This window comes from Gymnoscopelus microlampas (assembly GCF_963454915.1).
Source record: "Gymnoscopelus microlampas genome assembly, chromosome: 12".
In the NCBI taxonomy this organism is placed as follows: Eukaryota; Metazoa; Chordata; class Actinopteri; order Myctophiformes; family Myctophidae; genus Gymnoscopelus; species Gymnoscopelus microlampas.
In genome coordinates, this window is record NC_139949.1 from 48,013,567 (window position 1) to 48,033,669 (window position 20,103).

The 20,103-nt window shown below is 41.6% G+C and overlaps 2 protein-coding genes across 2 annotated transcripts; both read right to left on the minus strand.

The window, feature by feature from the left end:
• Nucleotides 1–333: 333 nt before the first annotated feature.
• Nucleotides 334–5,294, minus strand: LOC311056686 (lipocalin-like). The gene is made up of 6 exons (XM_084073493.1): nt 5,130–5,294; nt 3,226–3,365; nt 2,339–2,418; nt 1,712–1,825; nt 1,199–1,300; nt 334–713 (listed from the first exon to the last, which is right to left on the minus strand). The coding sequence occupies exons 1-6, from the start codon at nt 5,220–5,222 to the stop codon at nt 694–696; spliced, it is 549 nt and encodes a 182-aa protein (XP_083929619.1). The 5' UTR covers nt 5,223–5,294; the 3' UTR covers nt 334–693.
• A 7,818-nt stretch (nt 5,295–13,112) lies between these two features.
• zdhhc23a (zDHHC palmitoyltransferase 23a) lies at nt 13,113–19,942 on the minus strand (the record flags this gene model as incomplete). Its single annotated transcript, XM_084074358.1, has 4 exons — nt 13,113–13,383; nt 15,177–15,344; nt 16,092–16,778; nt 19,824–19,942. The coding sequence occupies 4 exons, from the start codon at nt 19,940–19,942 to the stop codon at nt 13,113–13,115; spliced, it is 1,245 nt and encodes a 414-aa protein (XP_083930484.1).
• Between the last annotated feature and the right edge of the window lie 161 nt (nt 19,943–20,103).

Genomic DNA, 20,103 nt, shown 5'->3' on the forward strand with positions numbered 1-20,103 from the left:
CACTTGAACCCTAGTATCCCTTTTCTGAGGAGAACTTTGTCCAAAAATAGCAGATCTACAAGCTCACAACGCCTCGCGCTGTGAGCTTGTAGATCGGCTATTTTTGGCAAAGAGTTATAGGTATGTAGAGGGAAGAAAGAGCAGCAAAAGTTTATCTGAAACACAATATTTATACAATATAGAGGGGGTCCCTGCTTCATCTCTCTCAGCTCGGGGTCCTTGGCCTGAAAACCCTGTTCTAAGTTGTCCAGCTTTTCAGATGGTGAGTCTCTGGATTGTAACGTGAGCCGTGGAAAAGTTGCAGAAAGAAGGGATGGATTGGGGAGAGAAATGCACAATAATACTAATAGTATTTTATTGTCACAAGTCGGAGAAATTAAATTGGTATCAACAGAACTGTTGTCAGATTGGAGACAACAGATAAAGCTGCAGTTGAAATCTTCAGACAGCATGTTTTTTTTTAAAAGATATTTTTAAGGGGTTTTATGCCTTTATTTAGACAGGACAGTAGGATGACAGGAAATGGGGAGAGAGATGGGGGGGAGACATACAGCAAAGGTCGTCGGGAACGGGAGTCGAGCCCGCAACGCGCTGTCAAGCTGGATTACCAGCGAATGCGGTATGCGCCTGGACCGCTAGGCCAGCGGACGCCCTCAGACAGCATGTTTGATGGTTGAACACCAGGGAGGCAGATTAAGCGGCAGGGCACTCATCTAAGAGAAGATTTTCACAGAGTATAACATCATTGCAGCATTAATCTTAGTTATGGATAATTTTCACATTAAAGGTAGGTCAAGTGATTTTCTTTGATTAAAATACGTGTTAAATAGCTCTATATTCTGATAGTACTCATTGCTATAGAGAGTTTGTTCAGTAACGGGAGTCACCCTGTCGGGATACCAATTTTATCCAATCAGGATAGAGAACTCAGACAGGATATTAGAAGTGACATTGGAAGTGATGACACAAAGAAATGAGAGGACAAAATTGGAACCGGAACACTAAAAAAATGTATCTGATAAATGGGTACTCTATCCTGATTGGCAGAAATGTTGTCACCTATACCTGAAAATGTATTTTCTGTTTATTAAAGAGCTGGAGAGATGAAGAGACTCCTGTTACTGAACACTATAGCACTGTTACTAAAATATCCCTTACCCTACCTTTAAACTAAACTCACGAATTATAGCGTACATACCGTTTTGGGGTAGGATAGCGATGTTTTCAGCCAGGATTCCAGTGTCCATCGAGAACTGCTGGAACTTGTCCAGAACTTCAGGGGAGAGAGTCGGCCCTCGGCCTGGGAGGACAAATAAAAATATACCGTCCGGTTCTGTTCAATATATTTGTTATCCACACTGTTGGGGCAGCTTGAAGCACAAGACCCCCAAATTGATATATATTTGGCCACGGACCCCCATCTGAGAAAGTTTTTACCAGGGACCCCCAGAAGAGAAGATTTATGTTAAAAAATGACCAAACTTATTCAAATCTGCTATCAAAAATAGCAGATGTATAAATAGATAAAGTGGTTAAAGTGATTGTGATGCTGTAGGCTACTAAATCATTTTGGAACGCCCCCCCCCTCCCAAGGACCCCTGGGGGTCCACGGTCAAATTAATTAATCAGTGTAGGGCTCGCTGACTGTTTAAGAACCACTGGTGTGAGTGACATGAACATGCAGATATAGATGAAATAATGCACATCCTACTATATAGTTTGTTGAGGACGGTGGAAACGCCTCCTTTGGTCTTGACGGTGTGAATAAGGGCGTAGTCCTCATACTTGACATCAACGACGATCATGACGTTATCATTATTCCAACCTGAGGGTGGAAAGATAAATTAAGTGTACATGTCTCTTACAATAAAACCCTTGTTGTGACTGCTGGCCCAATGTTTAAATCAGGGGTCTTCAACAGGGGGTCCGGGACCCCTAGGGGGTCCTCTGAGTTACTACAGGGATGCCCCAAATCTTTTTTTGTGATAAGAACTTTCTATTTCATTTTTTGAACTTAACCACTTGATCCCTATTCTGGGATAATACTGTTTAGGATTATACAGAATGCATGCATCTTTTGGCTTTATTTTAACCCTTCTCCCTCCTTTACTCCTTACATTTAAAATAAAATTTGGTACTGAGGGATCTGAAGAAGGTTTATAAAATCAAATAGCAAGAAATTATACTCATAATGTTACATACAGTACATTGTTTTAGATGTTTACATTGTTTTGTTTGTGTGTGTGTGTGTGTGTGTGTGTGTGTGTGTGTGTGTGTGTGTGTGTGTGTGTGTGTGTGTGTGTGTGTGTGTGTGTGTGTGTATGTGGTCTCCACTCACGCTCACTCCTGAACATAAACTTCCCGAGTACATCTGTCTTCTTGGCCTGGTGGGTCATTCTCCAGCAAGAGCCATCAGCACTGTGAACAGTAGGAGGACATTGAACACACAGTGGTAAGGACTGGAAGAGTGGGCACCTGGGAACTCTGGGCACCATTTAAAAATATATGATTTATTTATTTATGCAGGCCTATTTATTGTATAGGCCTAATATTATAGCCTACGTTTATTTAATAAATGGGGCCAAATACATACGGTAGGCTGTAATCATGTCTTTATGACATTTTAGGTCTAATATTTCGACAGTTCCTACATTTTGCTCCAAAAACTGGAGAGTCAAACAAGCAGTTGAAGGGTAAAATGTAGGCTATGCCTATATCTAATAATTATTATTTCCGACCATTTTTCAAAGCAAACCTTTATTATTTATTATTTATTTTCATTTTAGCCAATTTAACCCTGAGGTAGGCTACTGCCCGATATATTGTAACTCTATGGGTACTGCCCCAGTGCCCACAAGGTTATTGTTTAGGTGGCCGCAGCCCGCCTGTCTATCTTCTAATGCAGTGATTCTCAACCATTTTAATTTCAAGGACCCCCAGTTTGACATGTATTAGGCTACGGACCCCCATTTAATGGCATTTCTATCTCTGGGACCCCAAGAAAATCTATGTTAATCTAACTCTGAGAGTGTACAAATGTAACCAAATGGACCCGTCAGGGTCCATTTGGTTCCATTTGTACACTCTCAGAGTTACAGACCCATAAGGGTCAAACATGGTTCCTAACTATCTATCATTTAGCTGGGGACCCCCTGGAACTCCCTCAAGTACCCCTGGGGGTCGTCGGACCCCACTTTGAGAACCAAGGTTCTAATGAACACTCACTTGAGACTGGCGTACGCCATGTCCAGGCCCCCGTCGGCAGTTGGCATCAGCATGGCAGTGCCCATCTTCATGGTGCTCCTGTGGCTGACGAACCACTGGGCGTTGGTGGCAAAGCCGATCATATACCACTTCCCTGACACCTGTGTGTGGACGAGGACAAAGAACTGGTTTAATTTAGTCTTGGGAGGTAGGTCGATTTTGACATTTTATATCTACGAGAGTCTTAGCGACCACCCCCCCCAAAGTGCCCTAAACCTTTACCAGTAAAGCCCGTACTTCTTCGTACATGTACAAATGCAAAATACAAGGTGCTTAACCGGTTCCCCAAAATGTTAACTAGCCTTCCGAAGTCTTTATGAAATGTATTAGTCCGTAGTTTTCAAAACATATGTGTTTTAATCCCGTCTGTGGACGAACGCCATTTTACCCCATCGTTAACTTCCTGTTTACATTGAGTGTAATTACGGCTTTCACCGATTGCGCCCCGTCACTATCGTTACAAACTTCCGACAGAATTGACCAAAGACGGGATTAAAACACGTATTCATTGACATATATGGACTAATACATTACACAAAGATTTCGGACAGCTAGTTAACATTTGGGGCAACCGGGTAAGTGCCTTATATATATTCTTTGTACATGTATTGTACGGAGAAGTACGGGCCTTGTTGTGCGTCGGTTGCACAACAACCTACAATGCCAATAGAGCTGTGAGACAAATGGCAGAGTTGTTGTGTGGCCGGGTCATTTGTCTGGGGCACTACATACATTTACTTAAGCAATATACAAAATAATTTGATAAAATATACACATACAGTGATTTACTTGATGTGTATGCTTTGCGCGCAATGGAGGTGCATAATGATTACACCTCCATTGCGCGCAAAGTGAGCGTAAACATCAAGTAAAAGCGCACTGTCTCTCCCCCATGTTGAACAGGCTGAAGAGAACGAATGGGATGAAGGAGGAGGAGGAGGAGGAGGAGGAGGAAGAGGAGGAGGAGGAAGAAGAAGAAGAAGAAGAAGAAGAAGAAGAAGAAGAAGAAGAAGAGGAAGAGGAGGAGGAGGAGGAGGATGAAGTTTGGACATGAGAGACGCACGGGTGGAGAGGTAGGCCATTTGTTTGTTTGATTGATTGATTGACTCAAATCATCGAATTTCCCCCTCAATATTATTTCAACAATAGTGACAGACCAAAAAAGTAAAGGCGATTTGCTCTCTTTACAAATGCACAACAAAGAGATAGTTCATAAACTTATACCTCTACCCTAATGCCCTATTTTTGCCAGTGTTTTTTATTTTTGTTTTGTTTCCCCACGCTTTGTTCTGATCGTCTCATTTCCGTTAATTGATTGATTAGCTCCTGATTCGGTGTCTCCTTATCAGGTTGATTGATGTCAGGTGTTAGTTAGAGTGACAGTCAGCCACTCAGTCAGTGAGTGAAGGGTACATTTTTTGGACCTTTATTATTTTGAGTTAATAAACCACTTCAACGCAAGACGTTTTTTTGTTTTGTATGGAGCCTACGCGCGTCACAGTTAATGCCTAAGCTCATGCCTCTTAGTTTTAAATGTTTTAATTAATATTGGGAAGAAGTAGTCACTATACAATATGAACACTTCAGTTAATATAATACAGAAATTCGTTTTCTCTTGTTAACTCTCTCTTATTTAGCTTTTTGTTATTGAAAAATCCCCTGTGCAGTTGGAGACATTTGTGTGGTTACATACAGTTATCACAATAACAAATAGTAGACTACAATAGTAATAATAATAACAACAATAATAATAATAATATAAATAATTCAACTAATGATATTATTATTATTAATAATAATAATAATAATAATAATAATTTGTAAACAGTATATAGATTAGTTAATCAGGTAGTTGTCTCTCTTACCCCCTGTAAATTGAAGTCTGCTTGAGGTGTGACCTCGGCAGTAGCAGCCAAGGAGCAGAGCATCGCTCCTATCATCCCCAACAGTATCGTCATCTTCTTTGCTTCTTGCACAGGAGATGGATGAGATCAATCAGAATGAAATTAACGTGGATGTTGTTCCGGATACTTAGGTTTGTTTTGCTGCCCGTGGACACCCTCTTATATAGCGGAGAATGAGGTTGCATAATCAAGTACCCCCCTCTCCACCCCTACACCACACACCCACTAGCATTTTCCCCCCCAACATCCCCTGCACCCTGGAGCTGCTGGGATGAGTTCAAACAAGAGAAACCTTTTGCAGGAGAGAAAAAACAGTACCAGAGAGCAAACAGGTGTTATGTTCTATATCCCTGCCTGCCAGAGCAGGGATAACAACGCGCAACCTCTCTGTGGTCGCTCTCTCTCTCTCTCTCTCTCTCTCCTCATGCATGCTACCATTACGCCCTTCCATTAAAAAAAAGAAATCAACAAAAACATAATAGATGGATGGTGTGATAAACAGTTAGTCCGTAGGACACAAAGCAGCCAGAGGCATGTTCCAGGACATTCTGTGGGCAGAGACCAGAGAATCAAACTCAACTGTCAGCACTTACAATAGTAAACACACATCCCATATGTGTGTGTGTGTGTGTGTGTGTGTGTGTGTGTGTGTGTGTGTGTGTGTGTGTGTGTGTGTGTGTGTGTGTGTGTGTGTGTGTGTGTGTGTGTGTGCGCGCACGCTGATTGATAGATGTTTTTTTCTTTTTAACAGAACCCTCATTTAACTTTGATTTACCCACCAATCATGACTATTTTAAATAGTCATGTGAAAGTTAAAAAACAGTGCATTGTGAGGCAAACAAAAAAAAAGCAGACCAACAGTTTGATTCCGTTGTGCTGCGGTGCTGCTGTGCCTCTGTCTTTCTGCGCTTGTATATCTTTTCATATCACTCATTCATGTAGGTATGTTGTTTACCACTTAAACCCTTCTTAGTTGACCAGGGTCCGCCAATGTTCTATGCCAGGTACGCTAGTATTTCCCTCTACACTAAATGTACACAGAGCACTCAACATGTCACAACGCGACACGTTGTGAGCTTGTAGATCTGCTATTTTCACCGAATGTTCGCCCCCAGAAAAGGGACAATAGGGTTCATTTGGTTGAGGCTCATCATGCAAACCTAGCGTTTAAAGGAGTAGTTCCCCCCACAAAAAATACTTATTTTCTATCAATTACGCACCCCATGAAGCATTGAATTCATGGAGATTTTTTTTCCGGTAGGAGAGTTTCCTTTGTGTCTCCTACCGGATACAATAGCATCTTTATTATTATCATCAAATTATTGTCTCAGGAATCTGACAAAAACTAAAAAATCTCCATGAATTCAATGCATCATGGGGTGTGTAATTGATAGAAAATAAGTAATTTTTTGGGTGAACTACTCCTTTAACACCAGCCTCACGTTCAACCCAGATTCGGCACAAACATGGGGTTGAATTCGTATTCACTGTTACTGTTACGCCACCAAGATGTGGAATGCCCAACAGCCATCATAAAAGTGCGACTCCCTACCCTCCTTCACAACCGGGATAAAAGTGCACGTACACCACGTCTTCTATAAGCTTGACACCAGAAATGAATCCCTCATTCCTCCTTGTGTGCCATCTGTTTGGGAGGCGAGGTTAGACTGGCGTGTTCACTGTTCAGTAAGCTGTCACGCGATCCTGATTTCACAGCCACAAGAACCTCATCTAGCGGCCACACCTTACAGTTCCAGAGGCCACATCTTAATATCCAGAGGCCACAAGATCAGGATCCCGTGCTCACATCTCAATATCTTGTTGCCACGAGATCAGGAGGATCCCATGGTCTCGTCTCACATCTTGTAGCTATGACATATTTTAACTGAACCATGCACGCCAGGTCAACTCTCTGATGTAGTTTTCAGTTTATTCATTGAACTTGAATTCAGATAAGATAAACCTTTTGATCCATGAAGGGAATTACAGATGTCATAGCAGATAGCAGCAACAGAACAGTGAGAGTGAACCATAAAATAGAAGAAACAAATACTTTGACAGTTTCTCACACTAGACATCTGCACTGTTTCTCTGAATGAATGAGTTTACATTTGTACAGTCTATCTTCTATAAGATAGGGATGACTAAGTAGGTCAAACATCGGTATTGAACGGTATTCGACCTTGTTGGCTCTCATCTGTTTTCTTTGTTGTTGTGCAGGACAGACTTCAAACGCGTCTCTTGCAGGAGACTTGGCTCAGATCTGAACCCATTTGATTTGGCGTTAGGGACCTGTTGCGACCGCATGCCCTTGCTGACATCGATCCCGAGTAGGGTTCGAAATCTCGACACTCCGCATGAAAGGCTTATGCTCTAACCGCTACACCAGGGCCGGCCCTTTGTTGACTAACATCCGTTAATTGGTAAATAAGATGACATTCACCGATGCCAGTGGCCGATGTATATGTTGTTTCATAAATCTGTTTGATTGGATTTGTGCTCATTAAAACATAGTGTGATGAGAGGCTGAAAGAATTTAAAATGGCTATTTATTGATTTTAAATGAAAAAACAGCAACAAACAAACCCCCTCCCCCCCAAAAAAAAGAAAACATCAGTATCATCACCGTCTATCGATCAAATTGTTATTTTAAACATCGGGCATCGACCCAGAATTTCCCAGTTGTAAGAATGCACAGTGTATCCATCAAGTCTTCACAGTGTTCAATACACTATAATATCAGAGCCTCCAGATATAGCACTGCCTCGGTGTGTCACATGAGGTCAGGATGAAAGGATTCCAGATCCCACAGGCTCCTGTAGGAAGAGAAGCGCAGTGTGATGGACCGTTGCCACGATGATTAATGGAGTTCCTGAGGAGAATCCCATTAACTGTGCTGTGTACTTATTATACAGTTAGTTATGATAAGATCTCGGGACAGCTGTGGGCTGTTTCCCCCACTGCATAGCATCAGGGTTGAATGGTGGACTACTTTGCCAATAGGTTAGCAGCAGGTAGATACATGTTATAAAACAGAACCTGCACCAACCTACATACCATTCCAGTTTTAACAGGGACACCACCCATTTGTTTTTTTTTTTTTTCTTTCACCCACGCTTCACCCAGCCATGCACCCTTGCATGCCTCCATCCCCACTGTACTGGGGATGGAGGCCAGATTTTGTGAGAGTAATAAGTAACCAGGTCCATGGAAACAAACCCAAAAGAAGCAACTAGGCCACATGAGCACTTTGAACCTATATACATTGGCTATTTGCAATTAGCCGATCTAAGTTGAGAGCTTGAAATAAAGCGTGAAATATTTGGAAGATTTTTGAAACATTCTAACAACACAAATGGGGTACGGGGCTCCCTGGCACAAAAATAAATTCAGATGGGGATTAGGGACGTATTCATTTTGGGGTCCATGACATGAAAATATTTCGAGAACCACTGGTTTAAGTAATAATAATATAAAAATTGGAAGCAAGCCCAAATAAGAGACTACACTTTAGAAACAAGCCAACTACGAACCTACGCAAGCCGCAACTACTAATATTTACAAGCAATTTTACAGAAAAACAAGCCCAAAGTAGCTTATGATAAGCAGACATGGCAATACTGGATGGATGGATGTATCAACAATACGCTATGCACTTACATTTTGGGGTATTTTACCACTTTAACCCCGGTGTCCCTATTCTGGGCATGTCATTATAGGCAAACATTTTCAAATATTGCCTATATAAAAAATGCAAATGTTTTTCAAACATGTAGATATTTTAAGTTTTCAGAAATGTCCCAAAATTGTCGAAAAGAGTGAAAATAGCTAAAATAGCACATCTACACATCTACAAGCTCACATCATGTCACATTGATGTGTTGTTAGCTTGTATTTTGTCTATTTCAGCTATACAACATTGTCATACACAAAGTATAAAATAGGGCATATATGGTTAGACAACTATGACAACATATGAATTCCCATTGTGTCCAACATGACAGACTTGTACTGTAGCCTACATTTAAAAGGGACAGTTCACATTGTTCTTAATCGATGTTAATTTTGTCAGACAATCTGTCGCCAAGCCGTACCTCTATAATGTATATAGCTACTATGAAATAATACAGTCAGACAGTAAAATGTCCAGTATTTAAAAAAAACAACTATGTATTAATCATCAAGATTGAGAAAATATGAATCAACAAAGAACTTGGTATGGTCCCCTGTTACCAAAAGCAAGAACACAAAACAATATATATATAACACACCAAAAAAAACATTTTTTTCTTTTTACAAAAAAAACATACACATAAGAATTAGCATTTTGAGCTGTTTTTGTATTCAGACTAGACACTCATTAAGTCAGGGAAGAAGCATCAGTGAGTATAGGTACATGTCAGGACAGCTATTGAAGCAGATGTTTAGTTTACCCCAGTTCACCCCGACCGTGGACTGATTCTGGCAAACGGTACCACCGCCTCAAGGCCTGGACCAGAAGGCTCTTGGACAGCTTTGTACGCCAGACAACTAGCCTGCCTGTTTCCTGTCTGACACACGCACGCACACATGCACACACACATGCACACAAGCGCGCACGCGCGCACACACGGGCACACGCACACGCACGCACACACACTCGCACACACACTCGACACACATAATTTGTATTACTATACTTGTAAGGACGTCAAGATTATAGGACGGTAATTTTATAAATGCCATTTTGTATTTAACATTTTTGCCATTTCTAACCCTAACCCTAAAGAGTTTAAATGCACGCCAATGCACGTCAGTGCTGCACACCCAAAATAGCCCTATAACCCTACAAGCTCGTAATGCTTGGTATTGTGTGCTTGTAGCTCGCCTATTTTGGGTGCGCGGCAGCATAGCACAACTAAGTATAAATCAAGCCCAACATTTTTTTATAACCATCAAACGAACATTTCTCTTGTGAGGACATGGAAAATTGTCCTCACAGTGTCTATTAGTCACATTCTACAATACTTGTGGGGACATTTGGCCCTTGTAGTGATACAAGTTCACACACATATGACAATAAATAATATTTAAGTGCTTCAATCTGTTTAAACGTTAGCCAGCAATTAACCATCGTACCACTTAAGGTTTGTAATAATCCCATCACATAATAAAAACTCTGGCATCAATCTCAACAACAGACTAATAGGACAATTTAGTCGGACAGCACTTCAGAAACCACAGTTTGATGATGTGGAACAATCAAGGACAGAGGGATAGGCGGTATACTGGACTTGCTGTTCCAGTGGCTGCCACATGGGGTCAGTCTTGCAGTGGTACAGATGTAGCCATTCACACCTTTTTACCAGATATTTGCTCCAGTTTCGTTTTATTTTCAAGAGGATTTTCTTTTTCTTTCATTCACACCATTTATGAGTTTCTGTATCAAATACAAACTCAATAACCAAACAAAAGTAATGTTTTTTACTCTTAAGTACATACAATATTTAATATCAACATATTGGAGTGCTCTGTGGCTATGATTCAAAATTAAATAACTTAAGGAATTCTCATAAAGGTTTGATAAAAGTTTGGACAGCAGGCATCATTATTATCATGTACTTACTTGTCTACATTCCCATAACTTAATAAATAAATGTTAATGCACTGTAATATGAGCAATGTAAATTATAACAGCATATAAAAAAACAGCATATACAGTACAGTATCCCTAATGAGCATGTATGAAATAATATATCCCATGTATTATCAGTGTAAACCAAGGTGGGGTCTGGGGTCCCAGGGAGTCCCCATGCAGCTAGATGATTGGTAACTCTGAGAGTGCACAAATGGAACCCATTTGGTTCCATTTGTGCACTCTGAGAGTTATGGGGGTCGGTGAATGCTGAACGCATGGTAAACTGGGGGTCCTTGAAATGAAAATGTTTGAGAATCACTGGTATTTTATAATCAACATGATTGTTTTCACTGCTGTTTTGTGGGTCTTATCAGTACAGACAGAGCTGACCAATCATTGTTAGGTAATGATAAAGCCACACAGAAGTCAACCTTCCCTTTATGTTTAACCATTAGCTTGTCGTGCTTCGCGTTGTCGATCAGCGTGTTCAGGTTTTGGTACTCAGCACTGGCCGGGTTATTGCTTGGCTTTCTCTCCCTCTTTCGCTCACTCTGTCCCTCCCTCCCTCCCTCCCTCTCCCTCCTCTCCCTCTCCCTCTTTGCAACACGTTGATCAGCTTTGTTGAGGTTCGGTATACGCAATTGGCCGGGTTATTGCATGGATGAAATAGGCCCTCTCCCTCCCTCCCTCTCTCTCTCTCCCTCCCTCTGTCTCTCGCTGATCAAGCTCTGGAATGACATAATTACGGAGGTGAAATAGGCTCCCTCTGACTATCTCTCTCTCTCTCATCATCATTTATTTAACTCACGACCATGTTCACATGGTATGGAGCACAGTCAGATATCATAGATCTCTCTCTCTTTCTCTCTCTCCCTCCTTCTCTCCCTCTCTCTTCTCATAGAGATAGGTAGGTAGTGATTGTCAGAACTGGTATTGCATTACTTGTAGAGCAGTGGTTTTCAACCAGTGGTCCGGGGACCACCAGTGGTCCTTGGGGGGAGTACCAGGAGGTCCCCGGCAAAATGAATTAACATAGCGTCACAATCATTTTAAACACTTAGCTTTGGCTATTCAAAAATAGCAGATCTACAAGCTCATAGCGCGGAACCGAGTGCCGCGCTATGAGCTTGCAGATCTGCTATTTTAGAAAAATCTTGAACATGTGTGCAAATCTTTGAGTATAATATATTTTTTAAAGCACATTTTTAATTCAAATCTTTGCTTCTGGGGGTCCCTGCACTCCCTGGCACAAAACATTTTCAGATGGGGGTCCGTGGCCAAATGTATATCAATTTAGGGGTCCTTGGCATGAAAAAGGTTGAAAACCACTGCAGTAGAGAGAGAGAGAGAGAGAGACGGTGCCAACTAATCCCAACCCTAGTTGAACTTGGGATCCTTTTATAAGATTTTAACGATTCACGGTTCCCTCTTAATGGTCCGGTTCCTTTTTATATAAAAAAATATATATATATGCAATTGTGGCCTTCATTAAAATGATTTAAAATTCAATCATACATACAGTATTGCATACATATTATTGTAGTGGTCTGTAACTCTCAGAGCTATGGTATAGTCCTTGAAATTAAAAAGGTCGAGAACCACCGGTATTGTTATTAAGGAACCGATTCCGGTTGCTTAACCCATTCAACCCGGGAACGCATCTGTGTCATTTTTAGATTTATTTGGCTATCAAAAAAAATAGCAGATCTACAAGCTCATAGCACGGCACAGAGTACCGCGCTATAAGCTTGTATATCTGCTATTTTTGGTTAAAAAAAAAACGTGAAAATGTGTGCAAATCTTTAAACACATATTTTTTAAAGCGAACATTTGTAAAATGTTTTGTGCCAGGGACAAATTTTCACGTTTTTTGAGCGGTGTAGCTGCTCCTATAAGTGGGGTTGGGAATTCGTCTTTCCCTGTACTGTGATTGGCTGACTCTATTCACACCCTTTTCGCCGCACCGTGATTGGCTGACTCTATTCAGACCCTTTGCTTTGATTGGCTAGCGAGACGCATGATGAAATAATAACCTATAAATATCACCACGCACTTCAAAAAAATCATTTAAAAAAAAAATTGAGCTTCCATCACTGTGATGACCACTGTTGTTTCTAAATAACACCGCTCACTTCACACTGGGTGTGATTTTTTTCTACAATGAATGATTGCAACGAATGAGCTTGCAGATCTGCTATTTTTGAATAGGCTAAAGAGATCTAAAATGACACAGTATGCGTTCCCAGATTGAATGGGTTAATGTTGGATCCGGTTCCTCCGGTTCCGTATCCCAACCCAATAATAAAAAAAAAAAAGAAAGAACAATTCTAAACACTGAGGCTGGAGCAGGGCGTTCGCACCGAGCCCTCTGCCATGGTCAGGAACTCCACCCAGTTCTGGTAGAAACCCCGCGAGTAAAGCCCTGTGTCGATGACCAGTCCGTAGAGACGGCTCTGGCCCGTGTGGTTCCTCAGGGCCAGCTGGGCCTCTCGCTCCGTCACGTTGTAGCTGATGTTGATGACCTGCAGCAGCAGCAGGTGGAGCAGGCCTCCGGTGACGATGCTGCTGTACCAGGCACAGGTGAAGCACAGAGCGGTGCTGTGAACGCATGCAGACAATGAATTATTACACAGTTACCTTGTTGTGGTTGGACTTTTACTCAATTAGTGTTTGAGCAAGTCATGGTTGGTTTGAGTGAATTTACTCAAATTGAATAAACTTTAATTTGAACAAAAAGAAGAAAAAAAAACATCCCAGCAATAATCAATAATTAACAACATGAACAAGATAGGGCTGTTTCTCAATGCTGCACTCAGGGAAGCTTATAGCCGTTTACAGGTATATATATGCAACAATGTTAATTTGCTGCTCTCAGGGCACTTTCTCAATGCTGCTCTCAGGGCAGCTTAAATGATATACATACAACAACATTAATCTGCTGGTCTCAGGGCAGTTTCTCAATGCTGGTCTCAGGGAAGCTTATAGCCCTCTACAGGCACATATATGCAACAATGTTAATTTGCTGCTCTCAGGACACTTTCTCAATGCTGCTCTCAGGGCAGCTAATAGTCTTCTACAGGTATATAGTGATATACACCGTATATCGTACAATACTCTAAATGAGCACAAGGTGGCATATCCATTTCTTGTTCCATTTTTCATTTTCCCATAGCTTCGTTTCACTGTCTCGGCAGCAGACTTGAACCGTGTGTTTCTGGTTAAATTCTACCACCTAGCCAATCAAACTGAACCAGAACAGGAAACAGGTATGCCACCTTCTGGAAACCTGGGACTACAATTATGTACATAATAAACAAAACAAAACAATTATCCAACACGAAGTAGGACAAAGCAATGCTCATCTAGTCCAACCCATTTTATACTACTGAATCAAATGAATACATTGTTCATCATAAAGGACATTAATTATTTGTTTTAGAAATCAGCCTTCTTATAATAACCAAATACAAGATTAATAGTGTGATGACCTGGATTCTAATCTAAAGTCTGCCTCATGGGAAACCAAACTACGTTAATTCAAAAGGGAAATCCCCCTTGGCCAAAGGAGATATTAGGCTTCTGGCAATCAGGCAGGGCTAATAGAACTTGTGAGAAGGTATAGTGAACCTTGTTTCTGTTACTTAGATTAGATTTTTTCTGGACCACAAATGTTAAGACTGTTATTTAGGTAGCATGTTGTTAGGTTCATCATTGTTTACTTGGTATCTTAGTTTCTTTGAGGCACTACATTGTTCTCTCTGCACTATGTGACTATTTACCTTGTTGCTTATTGACTATAGCAGTGGTTCTCAAACGTTTTCATGTCAAGGACCCCCAAATTGATATGTATTTAGCCCATCTCAAATATGTTGTTCCAGGGATCCCCCAGAAGCAAAGATTTGAGTTTCAAATGTTCGCTTTAAAAATAAAAAAAGAAGGAAAAAAAATAATATATATATATATATATATATATATATATATATATATATATATATACATATATATATAAAATATTCAACGGCTTGCACAAATTTTCAAGATTTTTCAAAAATAGCAGATCTACAAGCTCATAGCGTGGCACTCGGTGCCGCGCTATGAGCTTGTATATCTGCTATTTTTGAATAGCTAAAGTATGAACGGTAACATTCTTTGTGATGCTATATTATCACATTTTGCTGGGGACCCCCTGGAACCCCACCAAGGACCCCTGGGGGTCCCCGGACCCCACTTTGAGAACCAGATTCCGATCTGGCACTTGTAAGTCGCCCTGGATAAGAGCGTCTGCTAAATGCATAAATTGCAGTTGTAATTGTAACTTATACAGTATACAGCTGGGCTATGGCAGTGCCAGATAGATAGGATGGGGGGAGCTGTGTAATGTACAGTAGTACCTATAGTGATTGTAGACCCCGGGACAGTAGAGCAGGGCGGTGATCAGGTACTGATGAGGACACACACTGTGCAGAACCAGACTGATCCCGTATAAAGACGTCAACAGGAAGATGGAGAGGGTGAGCAGGAAACTGCGGTGGTTGGCCTGGCCAACACAGCTGTTGATCCTGCAAGCACATGCACGCACGCACGCACGCGCACAAACAAACACACAGACAGGTGCGCGCACACACGCACACGCACACACACAAGAAGATATTATAGCACAAGTCTCAATGAATCATTCACCTTATAGAGAAAAGTACAGCCGAATTGTCTTCAGATGTTTGATATATGACTTTTAGAAAGACTGAATCGGATGCAATTTGCCAGATAGTTTCAAGGTGAGTGTGTGGCTGCATGCTTTCATTTTGGGAGTGAGGTACATGCATGGCACCACAGTGATAGAGTGACAACAAAAAGGGAATAAAAAGTGTTAAATTAACTCTGAGAGTGTACAATGAGAGTTAATTTAACACTCCAGAGCACGATCATGATCATCACATGTGTGAGGAGAAAGATGATTCAATGTCTCCTCTGGTTGGCTCATGACCATTGCTAAACACTGGAGAGATTAGCTCCAGGTATTATAATCTGAAGCACTGGAGAGATTAGGTCCAGCAGGTATTATAATCTGAAGCACTGGAGAGATTAGGTCCAGCAGGTATATAATCTGAAGCACTGGAGAGATTAGGTCCAGCAGGTATATCATCTGAAGCACTGGAGAGATTAGGCCCAGCAGGTATATAATCTGAAGCACTGGAGAGATTAGGCCCAGCAGGTATATAATCTGAAGCATTGGAGAGATTAGGTCCAGCAGCTATATAATCTGAAACACTGGAGAGAACAGCTCCAGGTATTATAATCTGACCCACCAGATGCAGTGGTGGTCCAGCCGCTTGACACACGATCCGCAGATTCGGCAGTGTCCCGCCCGCGGGGGCCGTACCACCCGGCACACCGGACACCTGATTCTTCTCTTCTTCACAATGCAGACCTCTGTCTGGGACCGGGAGGTGGCGGTGGCTGTGGCGGTGGCAGGGGTCCCGGCCCCCATGATGACCGCCTGATGGCCAGCTCCGTTGTGCTGCTGGTAACCAGAGTCCTTGTGGTGCTCCGACGGGCTCTGAGCCGTTACAGAGTTGTGGTGGGTGTCACACACCCGCTGGGACCCCGGGCTCTCGACGAAACCCGGGCTCCTCTTGGTGCGAACCAGAGAGACGAGAGTGAGGACCATCCCGCCGGTCACCGCGCACAACTGCAGCCGGTCGACTCCCCCGCGCGGCAGGATCTCGGCGAGGAAGAGGTAGTACATGTAGGCCAGGGAGTACAGCGAGAGGGTGAGGAAGAAGAGGGTGCGCCTCTTCTTCCGATGCGTGGCGTAGTAGTACCACAGCACCAGGGCGGGCAGCGCCGTCAGCACCACCACGCCCAGGAGGTAGTGGAGCGCCGCCACTCGCAGCAGCAGAGGCAGGAGCACCAGCGCCGGGACCATGGAGATCTCCAGCTTGTCGATCGCGGCGCTGATCACGGATGCCTCGCCCTCGTTTTTCTTCAGCCACCTGGCGGGAAGAGGAGATACGGTACCATAACAAAACAGTGTTGATTTCGTCGACTAAAGCTATGACGAAAAATGTTCGTCGACTATATTCTTTCACTGACGAAAACTAAATAAGAACTAAATAAGAACTAAATAAAAACTAAGCTACGATAACTAATTAAGACTTACTATATTGTCAGTTTTGGCAACAAATACAAATTAGACTAAAATGTTAGTGAGGGAGTAGTGGAGAAGAGAACTAATACAAGTCCTTTTATGTTTGGTTGCTCTCGGGTGTTGCGCTCTGAAAATAGCAGATCTACAAGCTCACAATAGGCCGGCTATTTTCAGCATGCAACCAAGTGTAAAATCAGCCATTACGACGCCATCAAGGCACCGCCAAAATACATTTTAGTCGACTGAATCAACTGTAGATTTAGTCGACTAAAATCTTATGATATTTAGTCGACTAAAACTAGACTAAAACTAAAACATTTCAGATGACTAAAATATGACTGAAACTAAATGGAATTTTATTCAACAGACTACGACTAAAACTAAATCAAAACGTGCTGTCAAAAGCAACACTGTAACAAAATCCGTTAATTCCCAATGCCACTATCAATCACTAGAAAAACAAAACAAAACTGAACTCAATTAAAGCGGTTCTAACCGTAACTTTTAAAAATGTAATGTTGTCCAATCTGTATGGTAGAGTATGTTAATACAATATGACTTAAACTATTGGGGTGGTTGCATTTTGTCTACCTGCTCTTCTATTGAGACATTTAGATCGTGTCGAAGGTCATGTCTCACCTATAGACACAGGATCTGACACGAATTTTGACCTGATGGTCAAGATTCAATCTATGAAAAGGGTAGTGCACGCACATCCGTGGCCCAGGTGCAAGACAAACAAAGTATCATTAAAAGGGAATTGAGTCTGCACACTGGTGATGCTGCAAAAAGCTCCGCTTTGTATTTATTGCGTTCGTCAACGTTTCGGCCTATTCAGACCTTCATCAGGACATATGTCAGGTATATCAGGTATATGTCCTGATGAAGGTCTGAATAGGCCGAAACGTTGACGAACGCAATAAATACAAAGCGGAGCTTTTTGCAGCATCACCACCAGTGTGCAGACTCTATTCCTTTTTTTTCAAGATTCAATTCATCCCCTGAGCAGGCAGGCTCTATTAGCGCAAAATGACAGCACTTGCGCAGGAAACGATCTACGAGACAATTCCCGATAATTCAGAATGCCTCAGCAGGAATTGTAACTAACACTAAGAGAAGAGATTATATTACTCCAGTTCTGGCAACACAGCACAGGCCCAGGTACCTTTTAGAATTGATTTTTATTTTACTTGTTTATGAAGCACTTAATAACCTGGCGCCCTTCATATATCACACACACTCAATTTTACATCCTTTTAGATGTTCCCAAAGCATTTAACAACAACACTGTAGATGATCTACAAGCTCATAGCACGAGCTTGTCGATCGGCTATTTATTCAAATTTTTTGTATAAAAATGTCGGCGGTTTGAACATACTCAGTTCCATTGGGGGGAGATATCCTCCCCACTTTTGGGATGAAGAAAAAAGAAAAAGAAAAAACCTCCGACATCTACACTTCATAGAGTGATTGTACCAAATTAACCGAATTAACCGAATGAAAGTAAAAACAAAAAACAAAAAAGTAACAAACCCGCACGATGGGAACGTATGCACGCGCGCTGCACACGCGTGCATACGTCCCCTTCAATTCTAAAATGCCCTCTGCGTCCTTGGGGTAAATGTACACAAAACTGATGATAGAGCTCTCAAACAAGTCTATGAAGCTATTTACGAAATCTATAAAAGGTGACCTGAAGCCGATTCTACATGTCTCCTAAATCCCAACAGTTTTATGAAAAACTTATGTTTCTATATCAGTGGTGCTCAATCTTTTTCATGTCAAGGACCCCCAACATTATATGTATTTGGCCGCGGAACCCCATAAAAATATTTTGTTCCAGGGACCCCCAGAAGCAAAGATTTGAGTTAAAAATGTTTGCTTTATAAATATATATATTCAAAGATTTGCACACATTTTCACGAATTTTCAAAAATAGCAGATCTACAAGCTCATAGCGCTATGAGCTTGTATATCTGCTATTTTTGAATAGCCCAAAGTGTAAAATAATGCTTTTTAGCTCAAATCTAAAAATGAGACAGTTCCAGGTCTCAATGGGTTAATCTGCAACACAATTTTATACAATATGTAGTGGGGGGTCATTGGGGGGTCAAAACATTGAAAAAAAAACATTGAAGACCCCTGTCTTAAACCATTCTATACTACACACAGAAAAATAAAGGTGCCAACTGGAACCAAAACTGGTTCTTCAGAGTGATGCCAAAGAAGCAAGGACCATTCATTTGAATGGTTCTATAAAGAACCCAAACCCCTTAAACCGTATAAACTTCATTAAACCAGCTGAAACGTGTTTGTCGAAAATAGCAGATCTACACGCTCACAAGATCTTGTAGATCTGCTATTTTCGATGAATGTCTGGCTATTAAGACATGGTTTAAGAGTTCAAAGATTCCTCAAAGAACTTTGACCAAAAAAAAAGGTTCTCTAGAACTAGATGAGGAACATGAAGAACCATTCACTAGATCTAATGGCTCTTTAGTAGTTGATGGTTCTTTGTGGAACCATATAGCCTTTTAAGAACCATTATTTTTCTGTGCGTAGACAGTACTACTAGACCAGTGGTTCTCAATCCCTTGAGGGGGTTCCAGGTGGTCCCCAGCTGAATGATTTCTTTCTCTTGAGAGCGTAAAATGAAACCATTTGGTTTCATTTTTTGGTTTCATTTTACGCTCTCAAGAGTTAAATTATTATTAAACATCTGCATTAGGCTACTTCATTAAATAATTGTTCTTTTGATCGACGTTTGCCTGTTATCTCTCCTCTGTGGGCCTGCCACATCAATACAGCATGGAATTGTGGACAAAATCGTATCCAACGATAACAGAATATTCTAAGTCTTGGGTCTGAGAGTCCACTGTACTAGACATACCTGTGACAGGCCTCGTCGACATCGCTGCAGTCCCAGCAGCAGGCGTACTGACCCAGGTCACACTCACAGCAGCACATGGGGTCATCGGGTTCTGGAGGTTTTAACTTCTCCCAATTCATAATGGCTGGTTAATGGTGCACTCTCTCTCCCAAGGCCCTACGCAAATAAGCTGCAGCTGAAGTACAATAGAAACATACAGAACAATTCAATCAATAAATACATTAAAGGTAGGGGAAGTGATTTTCTTTGGCTAAAATAAGTGTTAAATAGTTCTATATTC

What these genes read in the sequence shown, in the direction of transcription:
- LOC311056686 (XM_084073493.1), bottom strand. Translation starts at nt 5,222, where the DNA reads ATGACGATACTGTTGGGGATGATAGGAGCGATGCTCTGCTCCTTGGCT. An exon ending in GTTTATGTTCAGGAGTGAGC is followed by an intron (nt 1,826 to 2,338) that starts GTGAGTGGAGAC and finishes TTCCACCCTCAG; the next exon opens with GTTGGAATAATGATAACGTC. An exon ending in CGCTATCCTACCCCAAAACG is followed by an intron (nt 714 to 1,198) that starts GTATGTACGCTA and finishes ATCTTCTCTTAG; the next exon opens with ATGAGTGCCCTGCCGCTTAA.